Source organism: Rana temporaria, chromosome 5 (assembly GCF_905171775.1).
Source record: "Rana temporaria chromosome 5, aRanTem1.1, whole genome shotgun sequence".
Lineage (NCBI taxonomy): Eukaryota > Metazoa > Chordata > Amphibia > Anura > Ranidae > Rana > Rana temporaria.
In genome coordinates, this window is record NC_053493.1 from 418388374 (window position 1) to 418411973 (window position 23600).

Sequence of the window (23600 nt, forward strand, 5' to 3'; positions counted from 1 at the left end):
TGTCACATAATTGTGAAGTGGAAGGAAAATGATAAATGGTTTTCACATTTTTTTTACAAATGAAAATCTGATTATTAGAGTCCACCTGTGTGTCATGTAATCTCAGTATAAATACAGCTGTTCTGTGAAGCCCTCAGATCTTTGTTCTCCCAAGCTTTGAAGATCTCACGGAGCTTCTGTTCAATCCATCATCGGAAAATGGAAAGAGTATGGCACAACCGCAGACCTACCAAGACACGGCCGTCCACCTAAACCTCCACTTTGTGCGGTGATATGTGAATGATGGGGCAGCTAGAGGCATCATTCAGATATCGCCGTCTTTAGCCGCCGATTCTGCGCACGATAAGAATGATCAAAGCGGCGGTTCCGCCGCTTGATCGTTCTTAGAGGCAGCGGGAGGGGACGCCCCCCCTCCCACCGCCATCCGGTGCTTCTCCGGGATCTCCCGTGCCATCGGGGGCCCGGAGAACGAATCGGCCGGCGCTGCTGGAAAGCATAGAGAGGACTGGGGACCAGATGGTCACCAGTCATCTCTATGACCGTCGGAGGCCCGGGCGCGACGTTATGACGTCACGCCCGGTACCCGGAAATAAACAAAGCCGCAATCGCGGCTGTCGGCATGTGATCTGTGAATTTTTTTTTTCACCGATTTCATGCTTGTAAGCCTGGAGGAGAGATGTGAGGTCTTATTGACCCCGCCTCTCTCCATAAAGAGGACCTGTCACACACATTCCTATTACAAGGGATGTTTACATTCCTTGTAATAGGAATAAAATTGATAAAAAAATAAATAAAAATTAAGTAAAATAAAAATAAAATTAAAAATGTTTTTTTTTTCAAAACGCCCCTGTCCCCGTTATCTCGCGCGCAGAAGCGAACGCGCATGCAAGTCCCGCCCACATATGTAAACGCCGTTCAAACCCCACATGTGAGGTGTCGCCGCGTGCGTTAGAGCGCGTGCAACAATTCTAGCGCTAGACCTCCTCTAACTCAAAAATTGTAACCTGTAAAAAAAATGTAAGCGTCGCCTACGGAGATTTTTAAGTACCGAGGTTTGGCGCCATTCCATGAGTGTGCGCAATTTTAAAGCGTGACATGTTAGGTATCTATTTACTCGGCGTAACATCATCTTTCACATTGTACAAAAAAATTGGGCTAACTTTACTGTTTTGTTATTTTTTAATTCATGAAACCGTTTTTTTTCCCCCCCAAAAAAAGGCGTTTGAAAAATGATTGCGCAAATACCGTGCGAGGAAAAAAAAGTTGCAATGACCGCCATTTTATTCCCTAGGTTGTCTGCTAAAATATATATATATATAATGTTTGGGGTTCTGGATCATTTTCTAGCAAAAAAATTTTGATTTTTACATGAAGGAGAGAAGTGCCAGAATAGGCGCGGTGGACAAGTGGTTAATGATGAAGTTGGAAAAAACAACGTTTTTTTCATGCCGAAAAACGATCGTGTGTACGCGGCATAAGAATTGGTAAGCTGTAATATAATAAATATTTTGCTTTTTGGGTGTAATACCGCTTTAAGTATATAGAGTTACAGGGCCAGCGGCCGTCTTTCACACCCCACCCCCGGGGACGGCTCAGGAATTTGCACGCGGCTCCGATTTCTGGAAATAATGTTCTTCTCAGAATCGTTAGAAAGGTGTTTGTTGTCTTTTGTACACAATGCGGTAACTTTACAGTAAGTGCATAAAGGGGTTTTCCGTCTTGTTTTCTACGGTTTGTACACTCCGGGATTTTTCGGTGTCTTTAGTTTCCTTGAGTTTTACATGATCCCTCCTGATCAATGACTCCCCCCTCAGCGCGGCTGCGGAGCAGTGTGTGCTGCATGCATTATACAATCAGTGGTGTAACTAGAACCTTCAGGGCTCCGGTGCAAGAATCCATGAAGGCCCCCCCCCCCCCCCCCCCCGACTCCGGCTGGGGTCTTTCCATAGGCGTGCACACAGGGTGTGCTGGGTGTGCCTGGGCACACCCTAATCACCCCATGTGCATTAGCATTATCCATGGCCGCTGTTAGGAATCATGGGGCCCCATGCAGCCTACCTGACGAGAGGGGGAGAAACCTGGGTGAGAGACATGGAGGGAATTGTTCTTCACCGATCCTCCTGCTGTCCGGGCCCCTCTGTGTGCTAGGGCCCCCTACAGGAGGGCTGGTGGTCCCCCCCTATCAGCAGCCCTGGCATTATCCAGAGGTGGCACCAGTTGGGTGGTTGGGAGTCCCAATGGCCAGTGTAAATGCCCCGATTACATTAAAGGATAGGTTGAACTGTACGAACACCTATACTTAGGATGTAACAAAATATGTTCCCAGCAGAGGCGGTGCGTCCATAGAGGGCGCAGGAGCGCCGCCCCCTCTCTCCCGCACCGCCACTGAATACAATACATAGAATCATGCATTGCATGAATCTATGTATTGTCGCCGCTGCCGCCCACTATTCAGATGGCCGCCCCCCTGGTGAGCGCTGGCCATCTGAATAATGACAGCTGGTTGGCTGTTTGGACGTGTCTATCAGAGCCTGAGGGCTGTAATCGGCTTCCAAATAGTTAGCCAGGGGACGCAGGGGGTGTGCGTTCCCTGTTTAACACTGACAGGCGTCTCAGCCAATCAGGTTCACCGGAATCGGCAGGCATTCAGCAGCTGCAGGAGGAAGCAGGCATTCAGCAGCTGCAGAAGGAAGCAGGCATTCAGCAGCTGCAGGAGGAAGCAGGCATTCAGCAGCTGCAGGAGGAAGCAGACATTAAGCAGCTGCGGGAGGAAGCAGGCATTCAGCAGCTGCAGGAGGAAGCAGGCATTCAGCAGCAGCAGCAGGAGGAAGCAGGCATTCAGCAGCTGCAGGAGGAAGCAGGCATTCAGCAGCTGCAGGAGGAAGCAGGCATTCAGCAGCTGCAGGAGGAAGCAGGCATTCAGCAGCTGCAGAAGGAAGCAGGCATTTAGCAGCTGCAGAAGGAAGCAGGCATTTAGCAGCTGCAGAAGGAAGCAGGCATTCAGCAGCTGCAGGAGGAAGCAGACATTAAGCAGCTGCGGGTGGAAGCAGGCATTCAGCAGCTGCACGAGTAAGCAGGCATTCAGCAGCTGCACGAGGAAGCAGGCATTCAGCAGCTGCAGGAGGAAGCAGGCATTCAGCAGCTGCAGGAGGAAGCTGGCATTCAGCAGCTGCAGGAGGAAGCAGGCTTTTAGTAGCTGCAGGAGGAAGCAGGCATTCAGCAGCTACAGAAGGAAGCAGGCATTTAGCAGCTGCAGAAGGAAGCATGCATTTAGCAGCTGCAGAAGGAAGCAGGCATTCAGCAGCTGCAGGAGGAAGCAGACATTAAGCAGCTGCGGGAGGAAGCAGGCATTCAGCAGCTGCGGGAAGAAGCAGGCATTCAGCAGCTGCAGGAGGAAGCAGGCATTCAGCAGCTGCAGGAGGAAGCAGGCATTCTGCAGCTGCAGGAGGAAGCAGGCATTCAGCAGCTGCGGGAGGAAGCAGGCATTCAGCAGCTGCAGGAGGAAGCAGGCATTCAGCAGCTTCAGAAGGAAGCAGGCATTCAGCAGCCGCAGGAGGAATCAGGCATTCAGCAGCTGCAGGAGGAAGCAGGCATTCAGCAGCTGAAGAAGGAAGCAGGCTTTCAGCAGCTGCAGGAGGAAGCAGGCATTCAGCAGCTGCAGGAGGAAGCAGGCATTCATCAGCTGCAGAAGGAAGCAGGCTTTCAGCAGCTGCAGGAGGAAGCAGGCATTCAGCAGCTGCAGAAGGAAGCAGGCATTTAGAAGCTGCAGGAGGAAGCAGGCATTCAGCAGCTGCAGAAGGAAGCAGGCATTCAGCAGCTGCAGGTGGAAGCAGGCATTCAGCAGCTGCAGGTGGAAGCAGGCATTCAGCAGCTGCAGGTGGAAGCAGGCATTCAGCAGCTGCAGGAGGAAGCAGGCACTCAGCAGCTGCAGGAGGAAGCAGGCATTCAGCAGCTGCAAGAGGAAGCAGGCATTTAGCAGCTGCAGGTGGAAGCAGGCATTCAGCAGCTGCAGGAGGAAGCAGGCATTCAGCAGCTGCAGGAGGAAGCAGGCATCCAGCTGCTGCAGGAGGAAGCAGGCATTCGGAAGCTGCAGGAGGATTTAGGCATTCAGAAGCTGCAGGAGGATTTAGGCATTTAGCAGCTGCAGAAGGAAGCATGCATTTAGCAGCTGCAGAAGGAAGCAGGCATTCAGCAGCTGCAGGAGGAAGCAGACATTAAGCAGCTGCGGGAGGAAGCAGGCATTCAGCAGCTGCGGGAAGAAGCAGGCATTCAGCAGCTGCAGGAGGAAGCAGGCATTCAGCAGCTGCAGGAGGAAGCAGGCATTCTGCAGCTGCAGGAGGAAGCAGGCATTCAGCAGCTGCGGGAGGAAGCAGGCATTCAGCAGCTGCAGGAGGAAGCAGGCATTCAGCAGCTTCAGAAGGAAGCAGGCATTCAGCAGCCGCAGGAGGAATCAGGCATTCAGCAGCTGCAGGAGGAAGCAGGCATTCAGCAGCTGAAGAAGGAAGCAGGCTTTCAGCAGCTGCAGGAGGAAGCAGGCATTCAGCAGCTGCAGGAGGAAGCAGGCATTCATCAGCTGCAGAAGGAAGCAGGCTTTCAGCAGCTGCAGGAGGAAGCAGGCATTCAGCAGCTGCAGGAGGAAGCAGACATCCAGCAGCTGCAGAAGGAAGCAGGCATTTAGAAGCTGCAGGAGGAAGCAGGCATTCAGCAGCTGCAGAAGGAAGCAGGCATTCAGCAACTGCAGGTGGAAGCAGGCATTCAGCAGCTGCAGGTGGAAGCAGGCATTCAGCAGCTGCAGGTGGAAGCAGGCATTCAGCAGCTGCAGGAGGAAGCAGGCACTCAGCAGCTGCAGGAGGAAGCAGGCATTCAGCAGCTGCAAGAGGAAGCAGGCATTTAGCAGCTGCAGGTGGAAGCAGGCATTCAGCAGCTGCAGGAGGAAGCAGGCATTCAGCAGCTGCAGGAGGAAGCAGGCATCCAGCTGCTGCAGGAGGAAGCAGGCATTCGGAAGCTGCAGGAGGATTTAGGCATTCAGAAGCTGCAGGAGGAAGCAGGCATTCAGCAGCTGCAGGAGGAAGCAGGCATTCAGCAGCTGCAGGAGGAAGCAGGCATTCAGAAGCTGCAGGAGGATTTAGGCATTCAGAAGCTGCAGGAGGAAGCAGGCATTCAGCAGCTGCAAGAGGAAGCAGGCATTTAGCAGCTGCAGGTGGAAGCAGGCATTCAGCAGCTGCAGGAGGAAGCAGGCATTCAGCAGCTGCAGGAGGAAGCAGGCATCCAGCTGCTGCAGGAGGAAGCAGGCATTCGGAAGCTGCAGGAGGATTTAGGCATTCAGAAGCTGCAGGAGGAAGCAGGCATTCAGCAGCTGCAGGAGGAAGCAGGCATTCAGCAGCTGCAGGAGGAAGCAGGCATTCAGAAGCTGCAGGAGGATTTAGGCATTCAGAAGCTGCAGGAGGAAGCAGGCATTCAGCAGCTGCAGAAGGAAGCAGGCATTTAGCAGCTGCAGGAGGAAGCAGGCATTTAGCAGCTGCAGGAGGAAGCAGGCATTCAGCAGCTTCAGGAGGAAGCAGGCATTCAGCAGCTGCAGGAGGAAGCAGGCATTCAGAAGCTGCAGGAGGATTTAGGCATTCAGAAGCTGCAGGAGGAAGCAGGCATTCAGCAGCTGCAGAAGGAAGCAGGCATTTAGCAGCTGCAGGAGGAAGCAGGCATTTAGCAGCTGCAGGAGGAAGCAGGCATTCAGCAGCTGCAGGAGGAAGCAGGCATTCAGCAGCTGCAGGAGGAAGCAGGCATTCAGCAGCTTCAGGAGGAAGCAGGCATTCAGCAGCTGCAGGAGGAAGCAGGCATTCAGAAGCTGCAGGAGGATTTAGGCATTCAGAAGCTGCAGGAGGAAGCAGGCATTCAGCAGCTGCAGAAGGAAGCAGGCATTTAGCAGCTGCAGGAGGAAGCAGGCATTCAGCAGCTGCAGGAGGAAGCAGGCATTCAGCAGCTGCAGGAGGAAGCAGGCATTCAGCAGCTGCACGAGGAAGCAGGCATGCAGCTGCCCCCACTGATCCCCCTATCCAGGTATACAGGGGGGCCGCATAGACCCCCCTGTACACACTTGGCTACCCAACCAGTGAGCCCTGTGTTTCTTTTTTCCCCTGTGTGCTCTTCTGCCCCCCCCCCCCTCGTCCCCTATCCCACCGGCTGCTGCGGGGGATGTGTCAGTATGGACAGCGGGGAAGGGGTTGATAAATGTGTCATTTACTGGCCCCTTCCTTGTCTGAATAAATAGTCAGCGATCTGTACCGATCACTGACTTTGTCCATTCATATGGCGAGGGTTGCAATTGCGCCCCCTGTGACCCCTGTAGGTACGCCCCTGTATACAATCCCTAATGCAGGATCTTGGCAGACTAGTATAACGGTTTTTATTACATTACGTTGGCAATTTTGTTACCCCGCATGAAACATTTTTGTGTTCCTACTGAGGAAAGGAATACATTTCTGCTACATTGTGACAATTTTCTGTCAATTACCAACCTGGGTGAGCCCCGTCTATGTACAGCAATTGCAGCAGATAGATAATACAGACAAGTAAATATTTTACTGATCAAATCACAATATTAGGCCCTTATTTGCTCATGTTACAGTGGCGGCCCGTCCATAGGGGGCGCCGGGGCGCTGCCCTCCCCCCCCCCCCCCTCTTGTAGTCATAAAAAAAAAACTGGCCTTTTAAGACTTTAAAAATGTCGTTCTGGAGCGCCGCCCCCTCTGGCTCTCACAAATAACACACATTCATGCATTGCATGAATCTATGTTATTGTTGCCAGCTGCCGCTGGTCTATTCAGGTGGCCGGACATAGGGCGCCGACCACCTGAATAACGGCAGCTGGTTGGCTGTGCGGAAGTGCCTATCAGAGCCAGCGGCTTTCCAAGTACAGCCCTCAGCTCCCGGATGTCCTATCCTCGGAACGCACGGGGAGGTGCATTCCTTGGATAAGACTGACGGCCGTCTCAGCCAATCAGGTTCACCGATTCTGGTTATCAGTAATCTGATTGGTTGAAGCGTCATCGAGGGCGGGAGAGGACATTGAGGGACGTTGAAGCAGAAAGGTAAGTGCATTTTACAAGACACAGTGGCGACAAAGGGCACAGTGGCATCAATTAAAGGGCACAGTGACATGCACAGTGGCAACAATGGGCACAGTGGTGACAAAGGGCACAGTGGTGACAATGAGCACAGTGGCATGCACAGTGGCAACAATGGGCACAGTGGTGACAATTAAAGGGCACAGTGGTGACAATTGAGGGGCACAGTGGCTGCGTTTGATGGCATGGCACAGTGGCTGCGTTTGATGGCATGGCACAGTGGTGCGAATTGATGGCATAGTGACTGCATTTGATGGCATGGCACAGTGGTGATAATTGATGGCACAGTGGCTGCATTTGATGGCATGGCACAGTGGTGACAATTGATGGCATAGTGACTGCATTTGATGGCATGGCACAGTGGTGATAATTGATGGCACAGTGGCTGCGTTTGATGGCATGGCACAGTGGTGACAGTTGATGGCACAGTGGCTGCGTTTGATGGCATGGCACAGTGGCTGTGTTTGATGGCATGGCACAGTGGTGACAATTGATGGCACAGTGGCTGCATTTGATGGCATGGCACAGTGGTGACAATTGATGGCACAGTGGCTGCGCTTGATGGCATGGCACAGTGGCTGTGTTTGATGGCATGGCACAGTGGTGACAATTGATGGCACAGTGGCTGCATTTGATGGCATGGCACAGTGGTGACAATTAATGGCACAGTGGCTGCGTTTGATGGCATGGCACAGTGGTGACAATTGATGCCACAGTGGCTGCGTTTGATGGCATGGCACAGTGGTGACAATTGAGGGGCACAGTGACTGCGTTTGATGGGCACAGTGAGGCTGCAATTATTATTTTTTTTTGTTTGTGCCCCCTAAAAATGTTGAGCACCAGCCGCAACTGCATGTTATGTTCTTCATATAATAAACAGGATAACTGGCTGGAAGGACTTTTTGTAGAAATTTTGAGCAAATTGTTGTTGTTCCCCGTCCAGGGCCGTCCTTGGAATGTCTCGTTGTGTATTCTGTAGACACGATTGGCCTCCTCCTCATATTCTGGGTCACAGTTGAGCTGATAAGGTGTTTCAGAATGACAGACGTGAAAGGCTTTTGGAATTGTCTGTGTGTTGCTTGTGGAAATTCTTAAAGTGGAACTAAACCCAACTTTTGTGAGCTGCCTGAGCTGCCGGAGCCGGTGGCTTTTTATTGCATTGGAGCCGCCCATCCTATTATGTCTTCTGCAATAATACAAACTTACCTGCCTGCTGACAGCTTTCCACCAGCTGTACACAGAGCGCATGCGCAGCTCAGCATGCATTCCGGGAACAGTTCAGCTGTGCAGGAATGACTGACCCCTGGGCACACATGCGGGATGATGTCATTCCGACAGCGGTCAATCAAGATGGCGAAACCGCGAACCAGAGGAGAAGACGACAGCAGCCGAGGAGAAGACGAGAGCGACCGAGGAAAAGGCGGCAGCGGCTGAGAAGACGACATCGGCTGAGAAGACGACAGCGGCCAGGGAGAAGACGACAGCGGCCAAGGAGAAGACAACAGCGGCCGAGGAGAAGACAACAGCGGCCGAGGAGAAGATGACAGCGGCCGAGGAGAAGACAACAGCGGCCAAGGAGAAGACAACAGCGGCCGAGGAGAAGACAACAGCGGCCGAGGAGAAGACAACAGCGGCCGAGGAGAAGACAACAGCGGCCGAGGAGAAGACAACAGCGGCCGAGGAGAAGACAACAGAGGCCGAGGAGAAGACAACATCGGCCGAGGAGAAGACAACATCGGCCGAGGAGAAGACAACAGCGGCCGAGGAGAAGACGACAGCGGCTGAGAAGATGACAGCGGCCGAGGAGAAGACGACAGCGGCTGAGGAAAAGACGACAGCGGCCGAGGAGAAGACGACAGCGGCTGAGAAGATGACAGCGGCCAGGGAGAAGACGACAGCGGCCGAGGAGAAGACAACAGCGGCCGAGGAGAAGACGACAGCGGCCGAGGAGAAGACGACAGTGGCCGAGGAGAAGACGACAGTGGCCGAGGAGAAGACAACAGCGGCCAAGGAGAAGACGACAGCGGCCGAGGAGAAGACGACAGCGGCCGAGGAGAAGACAACAGCGGCCGAGGAGAAGACAACAGCGGCCGAGGAGAAGACAACAGCGGCTGAGAAGATGACAGCGACCAGGGAGAAGATGACAGCGGCCGAGGAGAAGACGACAGCGGCCAAGGAGAAGACGACAGCGGCTGAGAAGATGACAGCGGGCAGGGAGAAGACGACATCGGCCGAGGAGAGGACAACAGCGGCTGAGGAGAAGACGACAGCGGCTGAGGAGAAGACGACATAACATTAGCATATAAGCCAAGTCTTCTCCTCTGCTGCTGCCGTCTTCTCCTCAGCTGCTGCTGTCCTCTTCTCCTCGGCTGCAGCCCTCTTCTCCTCAGCTGCTGCCCTCTTCTCCTCGGCTGCTGCCCTTTTCTCCTCGGCTGCTGCCCTCTTCTCCTCGGCTGGAGAAGACAACAGCAGCCGAGGAGAAGACGACAGCGGCCGAGGAAAAGACGTCAGCGGCCGAAGAGAAGACAACAGGGGCCGAGGAGAAGATGACAGCTGCCAGGGAGAAGACAACAGCGGCCGAGGAGAAGACAACAGGGGCCGAGGAGAAGATGACAGCTGCCAGGGAGAAGACAACAGTGGCCAGGGAGAAGACAACAGTGGCTGAGGAGAAGACAACAGCGGCTGAGGAGAAGACGACAGCGGCCAAGGAGAAGACAACAGCGGCCAAGGAGAAGACAACAGCGGCCGAGGAGAAGACAACAGTGGCCAAGGAGAAGACAACAGCGGCCAAAGAGAAGACAACAGCGGCTGAGGAGAAGACAACAGCGGCCAAGGAGAAGACAACAGCGGCCAAGGAGAAGACAACAGCGGCCGAGGAGAAGACGACAGCGGCTGAGAAGATGACAGCGACCAGGGAGAAGATGACAGCGGCCGAGGAGAAGATGACAGTGGCCAAGGAGAAGACGACAGCGGCTGAGAAGATGACAGCGGCCAGGGAGAAGACGACAGCGGCCGAGGAGAGGACAACAGCGGCTGAGGAGAAGACGACATAACATTAGCATATAAGCCAAGTCTTCTCCTCTGCTGCTGCCGTCTTCTCCTCAGCTGCTGCTGTCCTCTTCTCCTCGGCTGCAGCCCTCTTCTCCTCAGCTGCTGCCCTCTTCTCCTCGGCTGCTGCCCTCTTCTCCTCGGCTGCTGCCCTCTTCTCCTCGGCTGGAGCAGACAACAGCGGCCGAGGAGAAGACGACAGCAGCCAGGGAGTAGACGACAGCAGCCGAGGAGAAGACGACAGCAGCCAAGGAAAAGACGTCAGCGGCCGAAGAGAAGACAACAGCGGCCGAGGAAAAGACGTCAGCGGCCGAAGAGAAGACAACAGCGGCCGAGGAGAAGACGACAGCTGCCGAGGCGAAGACGACAGCACCAGAGGAGAAGATAACAGCAACCGAGAAGATGACAGCAGCCGAGGAGAAGGCGGCGGCAGCCAAGGAGAAGACGGCGGCAGCCGAGGAGGAGACGGCGGCACCCGAGGAGAAGACGGTGGCACCCGAGGAGAAGATGACAGCAGCCGAGGAGAAGACGACAGCACCGGAGGAGAAGAGGGCAGCAGCCAAGGAGAAGACGGCGGCAGCCGAGGAGAAGATGACAACAGCCGAGAAGACGGCAGCAGCCGAGGAGAAAATGAGAGCAGCCGAGGAGAAGACGACAGCACCGGAGGAGAAGAGGGCAGCAGCCGAGGAGAAGAGGGCAGCAGCCGAGGAGAAGAGGGCAGCCGAGGAGAAGAGGGCAGCAGCAGCCGAGGAGAAGACTGCAGCAGCCGAGGAGAAGACTTGGCTTATAGGCTAATGTTATGTTCTTTATATAATAAACAGGTTAACTCGCCGGAAGGACTTTTTGTAGAAATGTGTCATTAGAACAAATTGTTGTTGTTCCCCATCCAGGGCCGTCCTTGGAATGTCTTGTTGTGTATTCTGTAGACACGATTGGCCTCCTCCTCATATTCTGGGTCACAGTTGAGCTGATAAGGTGTTTCAGAATGACAGGCGTGAAAGGCTTTTGTGTTGCTTGTGGAAAGTCTTAAAGTGGAACTAAACCCAACTTTTGCTGCTGCCTGAGCTGCCGGAGCCGGTGGCTTTTTATTGCATTGGAGCCGCCCATCCTATTATGTCTTCTGCAATAATACAAACTTACCTGCCTGCTGACGGCTTTCCACCAGCTGTACACAGAGCGCATGCGCAGCTCAGCATGCATTCCGGGAACAGTTCAGCTGTGCAGGAATGACTGACCCCTGGGCACACATGCGGGATGATGTCAGTCCGACAGCGGTCAATCAAGATGGCGAAACCGTGAACCCGAGGAGAAGGCGGCAGCGGGCGAGGAGAAGGTGGCAGCGGGCGAGGAGAAGGCGGCAGTGGCTGAGGAGAAGACGACAGCGGCCGAGGAGAAGACGACAGCGGCCGAGGAGAAGACGACAGCGGCTGAGGAGAAGACGACAGCGGCCAGGGAGAAGATGGCAGCAGCCAAGGAGAAGGCGACATCGGCCGAGGAGAAGGCGACATCGGCCGAGGAGATGACAGCAGCCACAGAGAAGACGGCAGCAGCCAAGGAGAAGGCGACAGCGGCCGAGGAGAAGATGACAGCGGCCCGAGGAGAAGACGACAGCGGCCCAAGGAGAAGACGACAGCGGCCAAGGAGAAGACGACAGCAGCTGAGAAGACGACAGCGGCCAGGGAGAAGATGACAGCAGCCGAGAAGACGACAGCATCGGAGGAGAAGACGGTGGCAGCTGAGGACACGACGGTGGCACCTGAGAAGACGATGGCGGCACCTGAGGAGAAGATGACAGCAGCCAAGAAGACGACAGCACCGGAGGAGAAGAGGACAACAGCTGAGGGGAAGATGACAGCACCCGAGGAGAAGAGGAAAGCAGCTGAGGGGAAGACGACAGCAGCCGAGGAGCAGACGACAGTATCGGAGGAGAAGACGGCGGCAGCCGAGGAGACGACGGCGGCAGCCGAGGAGACGACGGCGGCAGCCGAGGAGACGACGGGGCGGCAGCCGAGAAGGCGACGGCGGCAGCCGAGAAGACGACGTCGGCAGCCGAGAAGACGACGTCGGCAACCGAGGAGAAGACGGCGGCAGCCGAGAAGATGACAACAGCCGAGAAGACGGCAGCAGCTGAGGGATGTAACCGCTGCATCGTTGGAAGGTGGAGGGGAGTATATTGGGGGGGTTTAGTTCCGCTTTTAAGGGGATGTTTGAATATGTAAAATATTTATAACTTTAGGAGGTCCTACAAGACGACTGTCCAGGATTGGCCAACATTTCTCCTATTGATTTGGCAATAACTTTGTCATTAAAATGATACTAAACACAAATATTGATTGGATTTGGATTTCTCTTCTGTTCATTTATTTTCCATTTTGGTCATTGAGAAAAATAAACTATTAACACTTCTATTTCTTCATTTACACTTTTTTTTTACACCTGCCTAAAATGTTTGCACAGTACTGTATATACACGTTGTATACACCCCGGGGGGTAATGCGGCCTCCAGAGTCACCCCAGGGAAAGAGGGGATCCCCTTGAACTCCCCCTGACACCATGACACCCCCTTAGACGGCTGCTTCTTTCTTAACCCTTTGAAGTTTCTATTAGCGGACGTACCTGCAGGAAGACGAGGTAGTCGCTGAAGAGGAGGACTCGGTCGTATCGGCTGGAGGTGACAGTTACCGGGACACTGCGACTGTCTTCTTGTAGTCGGCGTTCCGGTGTGCACAGAGCGGCCTGCAAGACAACATCCAATCACACGGGTCATACGGGAAGGTGCGACTTCTATTACCCTCCCCCCCCCCTGTGGAGGCCGAACCTTCTCTCCCAATGACACTTGTATGCGATTCCCTGTATAGATGTCTATTGACATACAAGCATGTCTAAAGATCATTCGCTGATGAATAATTCATTGTTGGTAAGGGGAGAAGAGAGGAGAGTAGAAAAGAGAGGCGAGAGGAGAGAGGAGAATTAAAGAGAGGTGAGGAAAGGACCGGAAAAGAGAGGAGAGAAGAAAAGAGGAGAAAGGAGACGAAAAGAGAGTAAAGGTGAAAAAAAATATAGGAGAAACAAAAGGGGAGGAGAGGAGAAAGAAGAGAAAAAGAGGGGAGAAGAAATGAGGGGGAAAGGAGAGAGGGGGAAAAGAAGAGGATGAAAAGATGAGAGGAGAGGAGAAAAGAGAAAAAAGGATAGGAAAATAGAGGGGAGGATAACGGAGGAGAGAAAAAGAGGGAGAACAAAAGAAGAGAGAGGATGAAAAGAGGAGAGCAGAGGAGAGAAGAAAAGAGGAGAGGTAAAAGGAGAAGAAAAGAGAGGAGATGAGAAAGAAGAGAAAAAGAGAGAAGAGGAGAAAGTAGAGGAAAAGAGAGGAGAGATGAAAGGAGGAGAGGTGAGAGGAGAGGAAATGTGGAGAGGATGCAAATAGGTGAGGAGAGAAAAGAAGAAAATAGAGGAGATAAGAACGGAGAGGGAAAAAAAGAGGAGAAAGGAGAGGAAAAGAGAAGAGAGGATGGAAGGAGGAGAGGAGAAAAGAATAGAGAAAAAAGCAGAGGGAAAATAAGTGGAAAAGAGAGAAAGGAGAGGAAAATAGGAGAAAAGAAAGGACAAAGGAGAGTCAAAGAGAGGAGAGGATGCAGAGGAGAGTCGAAAAGAGAAGAAAGGAGAGGAAAAGAGAGAAGAGAGGAAAAGAGAGAAGAGAGGAAAAGAGAGAAGAGAGGAAAAGAGAGGAGAGGAGAAGAGAGCAGTGGAGAAATGAGAGGAGAAGATAACAGAGGAGGGAAAAATAGAGAAGAGGATGAAAAGAGAAGAAAAGAGGAGAGGTGAAAGAAGAGGAAAAGAAAGGAGAGGAAAAGTGGAGAGGATGCAAATAGGTGAGTAGAAAAGAGAAGAGAACAAAATAGAGGAGATAAGAAAGGAGAGGAAATGAGAGGAAAAGAGAAAATAGGATGCAAAGAGGAGAAGAGAAAAGCGGAGAAAAGAGAGGACAAATGAGAGTTAAAGAGAGTAGAGGATGCAAAGAGGAGGGGAGAGGAGAACAGAGAAGAAAGGAGAGGAAAAGAGAAAAGAGAGGAGAGGATGGACAGAATAGAAGATGGGAGGTGAAGGGAGAGTAATGCAGAAAAAAGAGAGGAGAAGAGACAGGAGAGGAAAAGAGAGGAGAAGAGAAAGGAGAGGAGAAGAGAAAGGAGAGGTAAAGAGAGAAGAGAAAGGAGAGGAGATTGGTAGGAAGATGAAGAAATTGAAAATGGAGGAGAGTAATGGAGAGGAGAACAAAGGAAGATGAAGAAAATGGAGGAGAGTAATGGAGAAGAAAGGAAGATGAAGGAGAAGAGGAAGAGAAGCGGGGGGATCAGATGACAGAGAAGCTGTATTGTGACACGTGACATCCCACGTGACGTACCGTCAGTTTCTTGGACAATGTGGTCCACAGGTTCCTGGTCAGCGAAGCCTCTTCCAGACTCTGAGTGATGTAGGACTGGAGGCTCACATACACCTCCAGAGCTTTCCTCAGAGGGGCCACACCGGCATCCTGGAGAAACAAAATCATCATCTATCAATTCTGATCCCTGAAATGAAAAATAGGCCACTTCATGTGAACGAGACATCGGTGGCATTCCCAGTATACAGAGCCTGGAAAAAGTATTCATACCCCTTGAAATCTTCCACATGTTGTCACGTTACATCCAAAAACATAAATGTATTTTATTGGGATTTTATGTGAGAGACACAAAGTGTCACATAATTGTGAAGTGGAAGGAAAATGATACAAATAAATCTGTGAAAAGTGTGGGGGGGAGGGGCATTTGTATGGCGCCCCCCGGAGTCAATACTTTGTAGAACCCCCTTTCTCTACAAGTCTTTTTGGGGATGTCTCTACCAGCTTTGCACATCTAGAGAGGGACATTTCTGCCCATTCTTCTTCTTTGTAAAATATCTCAGGTTCTGTCAGATTGGATGGAGAGCATCTGTGATCAGCAATTTTCATGTCTTGCCACAGATTCTCGATGGGATTTAGGTCTGGACTGTGACTGGGCCATTCTAACACATGAATATGCTTTGATCTAAACCATTCCATTGTAGCTCTGGCTGTACTTTAGGGTCGTTGTCCTGCTGGAAGGTGAACCCCCCCGGTCTCAAGTCTTTTGCAGACTCTAACAGGTTTTCTTCTAGGATTGTCCTGTATTTGTCTTCATCCATCTTCCCATCAACTCTGACCAGCTTCCCTGTCCCTGCTGAAGAAAAGCATCCCCACCACATGATGCTGCCACCACCATGTTTCACAGGGGGGATGGTGTGTTCAGGGTGATGTGCAGTGTTAGTTTTCCGCCAAAAAGTTGAATTTTGGTGTCATGTGACCAGAGCCCCTTCCCCCACATGTTTGCTGTGTCCCCTCCCCCACATGGCTTCTCACAAACTGCAATCAGGACTTCTTATGTCTTTCTTTCTCCAATGTCTTTCTTCTTGTCACTCTTCCATAAAGGGCAGATTTGTGGAGAGACCACTAATAGTTGTCCTGTGGAGAGACCACTAATAGTTGTCCTGTGGACAGATTCTCCCCCCCTGAGCTGTGGATCTCTGCAGCTCCTCCAGAGTTACCATGGGCCTCTTGGCTGCTTCTCTGAAGAATGCTCTCCTTGCCTGGCCCGGTCAGTTTAGGTGGACGGCCATGTCTTGGTAGGTTTGCAGTTGTGCCATACTCTTTCCATTTCCCGATGATGGATTGAACAGAAGCTCTGTGAGATCTTCAAAGCTTGGGAGATTCTTTTATAACCTAACCCTGCTTTATACTTCTCCACAACTTTATCCCTGACCCGTCTGGTGTGTTCCTTGGCCTTCATGATGCTGTTTGTTCACTAAGGTTCTCTAACAAACCTCTGAGGGCTTCACAGAACAGCTGTATTTATACTGAGATTACATTACACACCTAATTTACTAATTAGGTGTCCCCCACACTTTTCACATATTTGTATCATTTATCATTTTCCTTCCACTTCACTTTGTGTCTCTCACATAAAATCCCAATAAAATACATTTACATTTCTGGTTGTAACATGACAACATGTGGATAATTCCAAATGGGGTATGAATACTTTTTCAAGGCACTGTATGTATCTAAAGAGTAGTGTTGCTCACGAATATTCGCATTGCGAATATTCGGCTCGAATATAGCATATTCGAGAAATCGCGCTATATTTCGAATTTCGCGGTGAATATTCGCAATTCCGAATATTCGCATTTTTTCAATTTGATTTTTAAAACAGATCACATCCTATCGACGTCTAAAAGCATTGCTGGTATGATTAGAGACCCTGGGCAGAGTAGCTAAGCTGAGGCGATCCTTTTATGTTGCCAAATTGAAAAAAAAAATATTGCGATTTTTCGCTATTGCGAATGCGAAAATAATTGCGAATTTTCGATAACTGTGGTAGGAGAACTCTGATTGTCTCTGATGCAAAAGGGGGGGGCTTTGTGTATGTGTATGTTATGAATATTTGTATGTTTGATATTATTATTTTTTGTAAGAAGGAAAAAATTGCGCATACCTTAAAAAAGGGGAGAATACAGCAGCAACTCAAAAATGTTATACAACATAAATTAATACAAGACAGAAAATGGAGTCGCTCTACAAGAATAAAAAATATGTCTAGTGACAAGACATGTGGGCAAATTATAAAATAAGCAAGCGCAAATAACTTGTGAAATACACAGTGAAACAAATATATAAAGAAATATAGTCCCAATAATAGAAAAATAATCTTTCATAAAAATGTCTTTGATATGTGAAGTGAAAAAAAGTCCAAAGCATGCAGCATGAACGTGTTCAATCTTTAAGGTGTTTGATTGACAAACGGCTGTGACAGATGGATAGAGTAAAGAATCACCACCAATGCAAAACACTTTTTATTTTCTATTGTAAAATATCAAGAATATTCTGAGCCAATCAGAGTGCTCCTTCTGCATTTGCCGAATATTCGCAATTATTTTGTATTGTAAAATATCAAGAATATTCTGAGCCAATCAGAGTGCTCCTTCTGCATTTGCCGAATATTCGCAATTATTTTGTATTGTAAAATATCAAGAATATTCTGAGCCAATCAGAGTGCTCCTTCCGCATTTGCCGAATATTCGCAATTATTTTGTATTGTAAAATATCACGAATATTCTGAGCCAATCAGAGTGCTCCTACAGCATTTGTCGAAATTGCGCAATAAATATCGCATTCGCATGTTGCGATATTTCGATAAAATATCACGAATATTCTGAGCCAATCAGAGCGCTCCTCCAGCATTTCTCGAAATTGCGCAATAAATATCGCATTCGCATGTTGCGATATTTCGATAAAATATCACGAATATTCTGAGCCAATCAGAGTGCTCCTACCGCAGTTATCAAAAAATCGCAATTATTTTCGCATTCGCAATAGCGAAAAATCGCAATAATTTCATTTCGATAAAATATCACGAATATTCGAATTTAGCGAATATATCTCGAATATTCGAATATATATTCGAGATATATCGCGAAATCGAATATGGCATATTCTGCTCAACACTACTAAAGAGTCCCTGCCCCCGTATCCAGAAGGCGTACATGAAAGTAATATAACTTGCTTATATATTACCTTCTGTTCTTATAAATACACACAGGGCTCATAGTATGGACCAGTGGTCTCCAAACAGCGGCCCTGGGCCAGATGAGGCCCTTCACTTGCTTTTATCCGGCACTTGGGTCAATATTTCAACATTTGGCCATGATTCTTCCCCCTCCCCCCTCCTCCCAATGACACCAAAGATGAGGCATGGTTTACTCCCACTCATAGGTGTCAGTAGGGCAGTGGACGGTGTCAGTAGGGCAGTGGACGATGTCAGTAGGGCAGTGGACTGTGTCAGTAGAGCAGTGGACGGTGTCAGTAGAGCAGTGGACGGTGTCAGTAGAGCAGTGGATGGTGTCAGTAGAGCAGTGGATGGTGTCAGTAGGGCAGTGGACTGTGTCAGTAGAGCAGTGGATGGTGTCAGTAGGGCAGTGGACTGTGTCAGTAGAGCAGTGGATGGTGTCAGTAGGGCAGTGGACTGTGTCAGTAGAGCAGTGGATGTTGTCAGTAGAGCAGTGGACGCTGTCAGTAGAGCAGAGGATGGTGTCAGTAGGGCAGTGGACTGTGTCAGTAGGGCAGTGGATGGTGTCAGTAGGACAGTGGATGGTGTCAATAGGACAGTGGATGGTGTCAGTAGAGCAGTGGATGGTGTCAGTAGGGCAGTGGACTGTGTCAGTAGGGCAGTGGATGGTGTCAGTAGGGCAGTGGATGGTGTCAGTAGGGCAGTGGACGGTGTCAGTAGGGCAGTGGACGGTGTCAGTAGAGCAGTGGATGGTGTCAGTAGGGCAGTGGATGGTGTCAGTAGAGCAGTGGATGGTGTCAGTAGAGCAGTGGATGGTGTCAGTAGAACAGTGGATGGTGTCAGCAGGACTGGTGACACGGGGCGGCCCCAGACCATAAATACGCCGATTACCTTCTGAAGATTTTCGTTCAGCTTGGTGAGCTGGAAGCAGTATTGCTGGATGTGTCGGCGGAATGGCTCAGTTAGGACCCTCAGGAGCAGCATGTGGATGGGGGGCTCCGAGCTTTCCCTAATGATCTGCGTCATGGCCTTTGTATTTGCCTTCCAGTGACTGCTGCAGGAGACAGATATAGACAGATATAGACAGATATAGAAAGATATAGACAGATATAGACAGATATAGAAAGATATAGAAGGATATAGACAGATATAGACAGATATAGAAAGATATATAGCTGGATTCAGATAGAGTTAGGCCGGCGTATCAGTAGATACGCCAACCTAACTCGGAATCTACGCCATCCTAAGTTTAAGTGTATTCTCAAACTGAGATACACTTAAACCTATCTAAGATACGACGGCTTGTGCCATATTTAGGCTGGCCGCTAGGTGGCGCTTCCATTGCGCTTGGCGTAGGATATGTAAATCACTAGATACGCATATCCACGAACGTACGTGCGCCCGTCGCAGTAAAGATACCTCGTTTACGTAAGGCATTTTCAGGCGTAAAGTTATTCCATCAAATAGCTGGACTAGTAATGTTAAGTATGGCCGCCGTTCCCGCGTCGAAATTTGAAAATTTTACGTTGCTTGCGCAAGTCGTCCGTGAGTAGGGCTGGACGTAATTTACGTCCACGTCGAAACTAATACGTCCTTGCAGCGTACTTTGCCGCAATGCACACTGGGATATGTACACGGACGGCGCATGCGCCGTTCGTAAAAAACGTCAATCACTTCGGGTCGCAGTTAATCTACATAAAACACGCCCCCCACATCCTCATTTGATATCGGTGCGCTTACGCCGGCCTATTCACGCTACGCCGCCGTAACTTAGCAGGCAAGTACTTTGTGAATACAGCACTTGCCTAGCTAACTTACGGCGGCGTAGTGTAAATACGATACGCTACGCCGCCGCAAAGATGCGGCGGGCTACTTGAATCCACCTAATAGACAGATATAGACAGATAGATATAGAAAGATATAGACAGATATAGAAAGATATAGAAAGATATAGACAGATAGATATAGACAGATATAGAAAGATATAGAAAGATATAGACAGATATAGAAAGATTCAGAAAGATATAGACAGATATAGAAAGATAGCTATAGAAAGATATAGACAGATATAGACAGATATAGAAAGATATAGAAAGATATAGACAGATATAGAAAGATATAGAAAGATATAGACAGATATAGAAAGATATAGAAAGATATAGACAGATATAGAAAGATATAGACAGATATAGAAAGATATAGACAGATATAGAAAGATATAGAAAGATATAGAAAGATATAGACAGATATAGAAAGATATAGACAGATATAGACAGATATAGAAAGATATAGACAGATAGATATAGAAAGATATAGACAGATATAGACAGATATAGAAAGATATAGAAAGATATAGAAAGATATAGACAGATATAGAAAGATATAGAAAGATATAGAAAGATATAGACAGATATAGAAAGATATAGACAGATATAGAAAGATATAGACAGATATAGACAGATATAGAAAGATATAGAAAGATATAGACAGATAGATATAGACAGATATAGAAAGATATAGACAGATAGATATAGAAAGATATAGACAGATATAGACGGATATAGACAGATATAGACGGATATAGAAAGTTATAGACAGATATAGACGGATATAGAAAGATATAGACAGATAGATACAGAAAGATATAGACAGCTATAGACAGATATAGACAAAAAGATATAGACAGATATAGACAGATAGATATAGACAGATATAGACAGATATATATAGACAGATAGATATAGACAGATATAGACAGATATAGACAGATAGATACAGAAAGATATAGACAGATAGATATAGACAGATATAGACAGATAGATACAGAAAGATATAGACAGATAGATATAGACAGATATAGAAAGTTATAGACAGATATAGACAGACAGGGTTATAGACAGATATAGACAGATAGATATAGAAAGATACAGATAGATATAGACAGATATAGACAGATATAGAAAGATATAGACAGATATAGACAGATATAGAAAGATATAGACAGATATAGACAGATATAGAAAGATGTAGAACGATATAGACAGACAGAGTTATAGAGACCACCCAAAAGTGGGTCAAAATAAATGCCAGCTAGAATTAATAACACCTTCGAATCACAGGCTTACCTTCCCTGCTTTGCTGATTTCTCAAACCCTTTGATCACCACATAACTTGTAACGGCTACAAAATATCTAAAAAAAACACAAAAAAGAACCAAACAGGTTACTAAAAAACAAAAAGAAAATAGTAATTGGTTTGGTAATCAGGCACTGGGGGAATGTGTCATTTTACATCTGACATCTAGAGCAGCATTTATCAACTTTTTTAGAGTCACAGCACCCTTTAAAAGTGCGCAATATCTCAAGGCTAACCCCCAACCCCCCCCCCCACCACTGAGTAAAAAAAATAAAACATATTACTTACCATTGGGAAACCTGAGCCTGGGACAATGCACACTACCACCTTAACAAAAATGTTGTCACATCAGAGGTCTCCCATCACACTAAAGGTCCGCCATGACATCTGAAGTGTTTTTAAAGTAATTTATTAGGCAGCTCCGGGGGTCTTCTTCCGACTTCTCCCTTCTGCCGGGCACCACCGCTGTCTTCTTACAGCTCTTTTGCCAGCGGGGGCCCCCGCTGGTAAAAGAGCTGAAAGAAGACAGCGGTGGTGCCCGGCAGAAGGGAGAAAGGACTGGAGAACGGGAGAAGAGAGCGGAGAAGTCGGAAGACCCCCCTAAGTCCGAAGAAGACCCCCAGAAGTCGGAAGAAGGGAGAAGACCGGGCCCCCGCTGGTAAAAGAGCTGTAAGAAGACAGCGGTGGTGCCCGGCAGAAGGGAGAAGTCGGAAGAAGACCCCCGAAGTCAGAAGAAGACCCCTGGAGTCAGAAGAAGACCCCCGGAGCTGCCTAATAATATGCTTTAAAAACTTGTGTAGTGTGTTTTTATTGAAATTTTACTTCCACCAGGTGAATGGGTAGGGGTACGATGTACCCCCATACTCATTCACATAGGGTGGGGGGCCTGGATCTGGGGGCCCCCTTATTAAAGGGGGCTCCCAGATTCCGATAAGCCCCCCCCCGCCCGCAGACCCCGACAACCAACATCCAGGGTTGTCGGGAAGAGGCCCTTGTCCCCGTCAACATGGGGACCAGGTGCTTTGGGGTGGGGGCGCCCCCCTGCCCCAAAGCACCCACCCCCCCATGTTGAGGGCATGCCGCCTGGTACGGCTCAGGAGGGGGGGGGCGCTCGCTCGTCCCCACCCCCTTTGCTGACAGGCCCGGTCTGCATGCTCAGATAAGGGTCTGGTATGGATTTTGGGGGGGACCCCCACGCCGTTTTTTCGCATAGGGGGTTTCCCCTTCGAAATTCATACCAGACCTAAGGCCCTGGTATGCTCTAGGAGGGGGAACCCATGCCGTTTTTTTATTTAAAATTTGGCGTGGAGTTTCCCCTTCTGGAGGCGACTTCAAGTCGCGTTGTAAGTCGCGCTGAAGTCGCGGCAATACCCCGTTCGTGGCAATCCCCTCCCACAATTTTGCGGCAATCGCGGTAACCCACTCCCGCAATTTTGCGGCAACCCCGGCACCCCCCCGCTCAACAACTTCGGCAGATGGATATAATCCTTGGCACCTGGGGGCCCCTTCACTGCAGCTGTGTAAGGGGCCCAGAAAATGACTGAAGGCGGCCCTGGGAAGAGGTAAGAAGAGCGTCCATCGCTCCCCCCCCCGCTCAATAAGTAAGATCGGTCGGCGCACCCACTCAACAACTTCGATGGGTCGGTTGGCGGATCCTGCAACCCCCACCCCCCTCAACAACTGAGATCGGTCAGCGGTAACCCATCCCCCCCGCTTCTCTGATCCAGGGGGCCCCTTCGATTATTAAGCCCAGGGGCCCCCACCACTCTAAATCCTGCCCTGCCTGTGTGAACTGGCTCTTACCAATACATTTACCTAGAAAAATGCGCCCTTTATGGACGCACCACCACTGTGTGCAAAATGAAGGAAAACCTGCAAACATGGCCTGTTGGGGAGTACTTGAGGACCGGGTTGGGAAGCACGGCTCCTCCCCACCCAGAAGTAGAATTAGCGGGATGGGCATTCGTGGAACACTCACTCGGTGTAGACCCGGATGAACTGGCTCTCCTCCGTCGTGAGGTAAATGTCCTGGACATCCACCGCCAAGAGGTCATAATTGTTTTTTAGTGTTTGGAAACATCCGGCCGTCAGGTCCCAGACTTTGTGAAATTTGTCATTCAAGACCTTCAGCGCCTTGGAGTAATCCTTGCTGGGAAGATCATGATGTGTCTCTGGAATAGACAAGGGAATGACGGTAATAAGGGACCATTAAAAAACAAAACATCACCCCAACAATAAAAAAGAAATAAACTTTTACTGCAATATTGACCTTCAATCTGGTGCTGTCCGCCACAGAATGTCCTCACCTCCAGTCAGGGGGCGTGTCTTTTGCCAAGGCAAACAAGGCGTTTGTCTTGGGTAGCATTTTTCAGAGGGGTAACAGGGCACCAGCCTGGCAGAGGGACATGCTGCCCAGACTGTGGAGGGGGACACGCCTGGCGGTCACTGATCTTGTAAGGGGAGAGTAGGGAAGGGCGCGATGAATGGCAGCCAGGCAGCGAGCAGGCTGCTGCTGTGGTCTCCTCATGCTGTCTGGGGGGGGGGGGGGGGGGGGTGGGGGTCTGGGGAACTGATGGCAGTGCAATGCAGGTATTTGTAGTGCCAGGACTGGCATATGGCAGCCTGCTATGCTGGGAATTGTAGTACCCTAGACTGTGGGGGATGGAGAAATCCTCTGTTCCCC

At 49.7% G+C, this 23600-nt stretch overlaps 1 protein-coding gene across 5 annotated transcripts in view; it reads right to left on the bottom strand.

Moving 5' to 3' along the window:
* Positions 1 to 23600, bottom strand: part of ALS2CL (ALS2 C-terminal like) — a 203337-nt gene that overhangs the window by 58390 nt on the left and 121347 nt on the right. For all 5 annotated transcript variants that reach the window (XM_040355211.1, XM_040355208.1, XM_040355206.1 and 2 more), the window contains 5 exons: positions 22896 to 23088; positions 20908 to 20973; positions 18674 to 18836; positions 14569 to 14697; positions 12786 to 12905 (listed from right to left, as the gene is read on the bottom strand). In XM_040355211.1, the coding sequence (XP_040211145.1) occupies positions 12786 to 12905; positions 14569 to 14697; positions 18674 to 18836; positions 20908 to 20973; positions 22896 to 23088 (671 nt within the window). The remainder of the gene's footprint in view (positions 1 to 12785; positions 12906 to 14568; positions 14698 to 18673; positions 18837 to 20907; positions 20974 to 22895; positions 23089 to 23600) is intronic.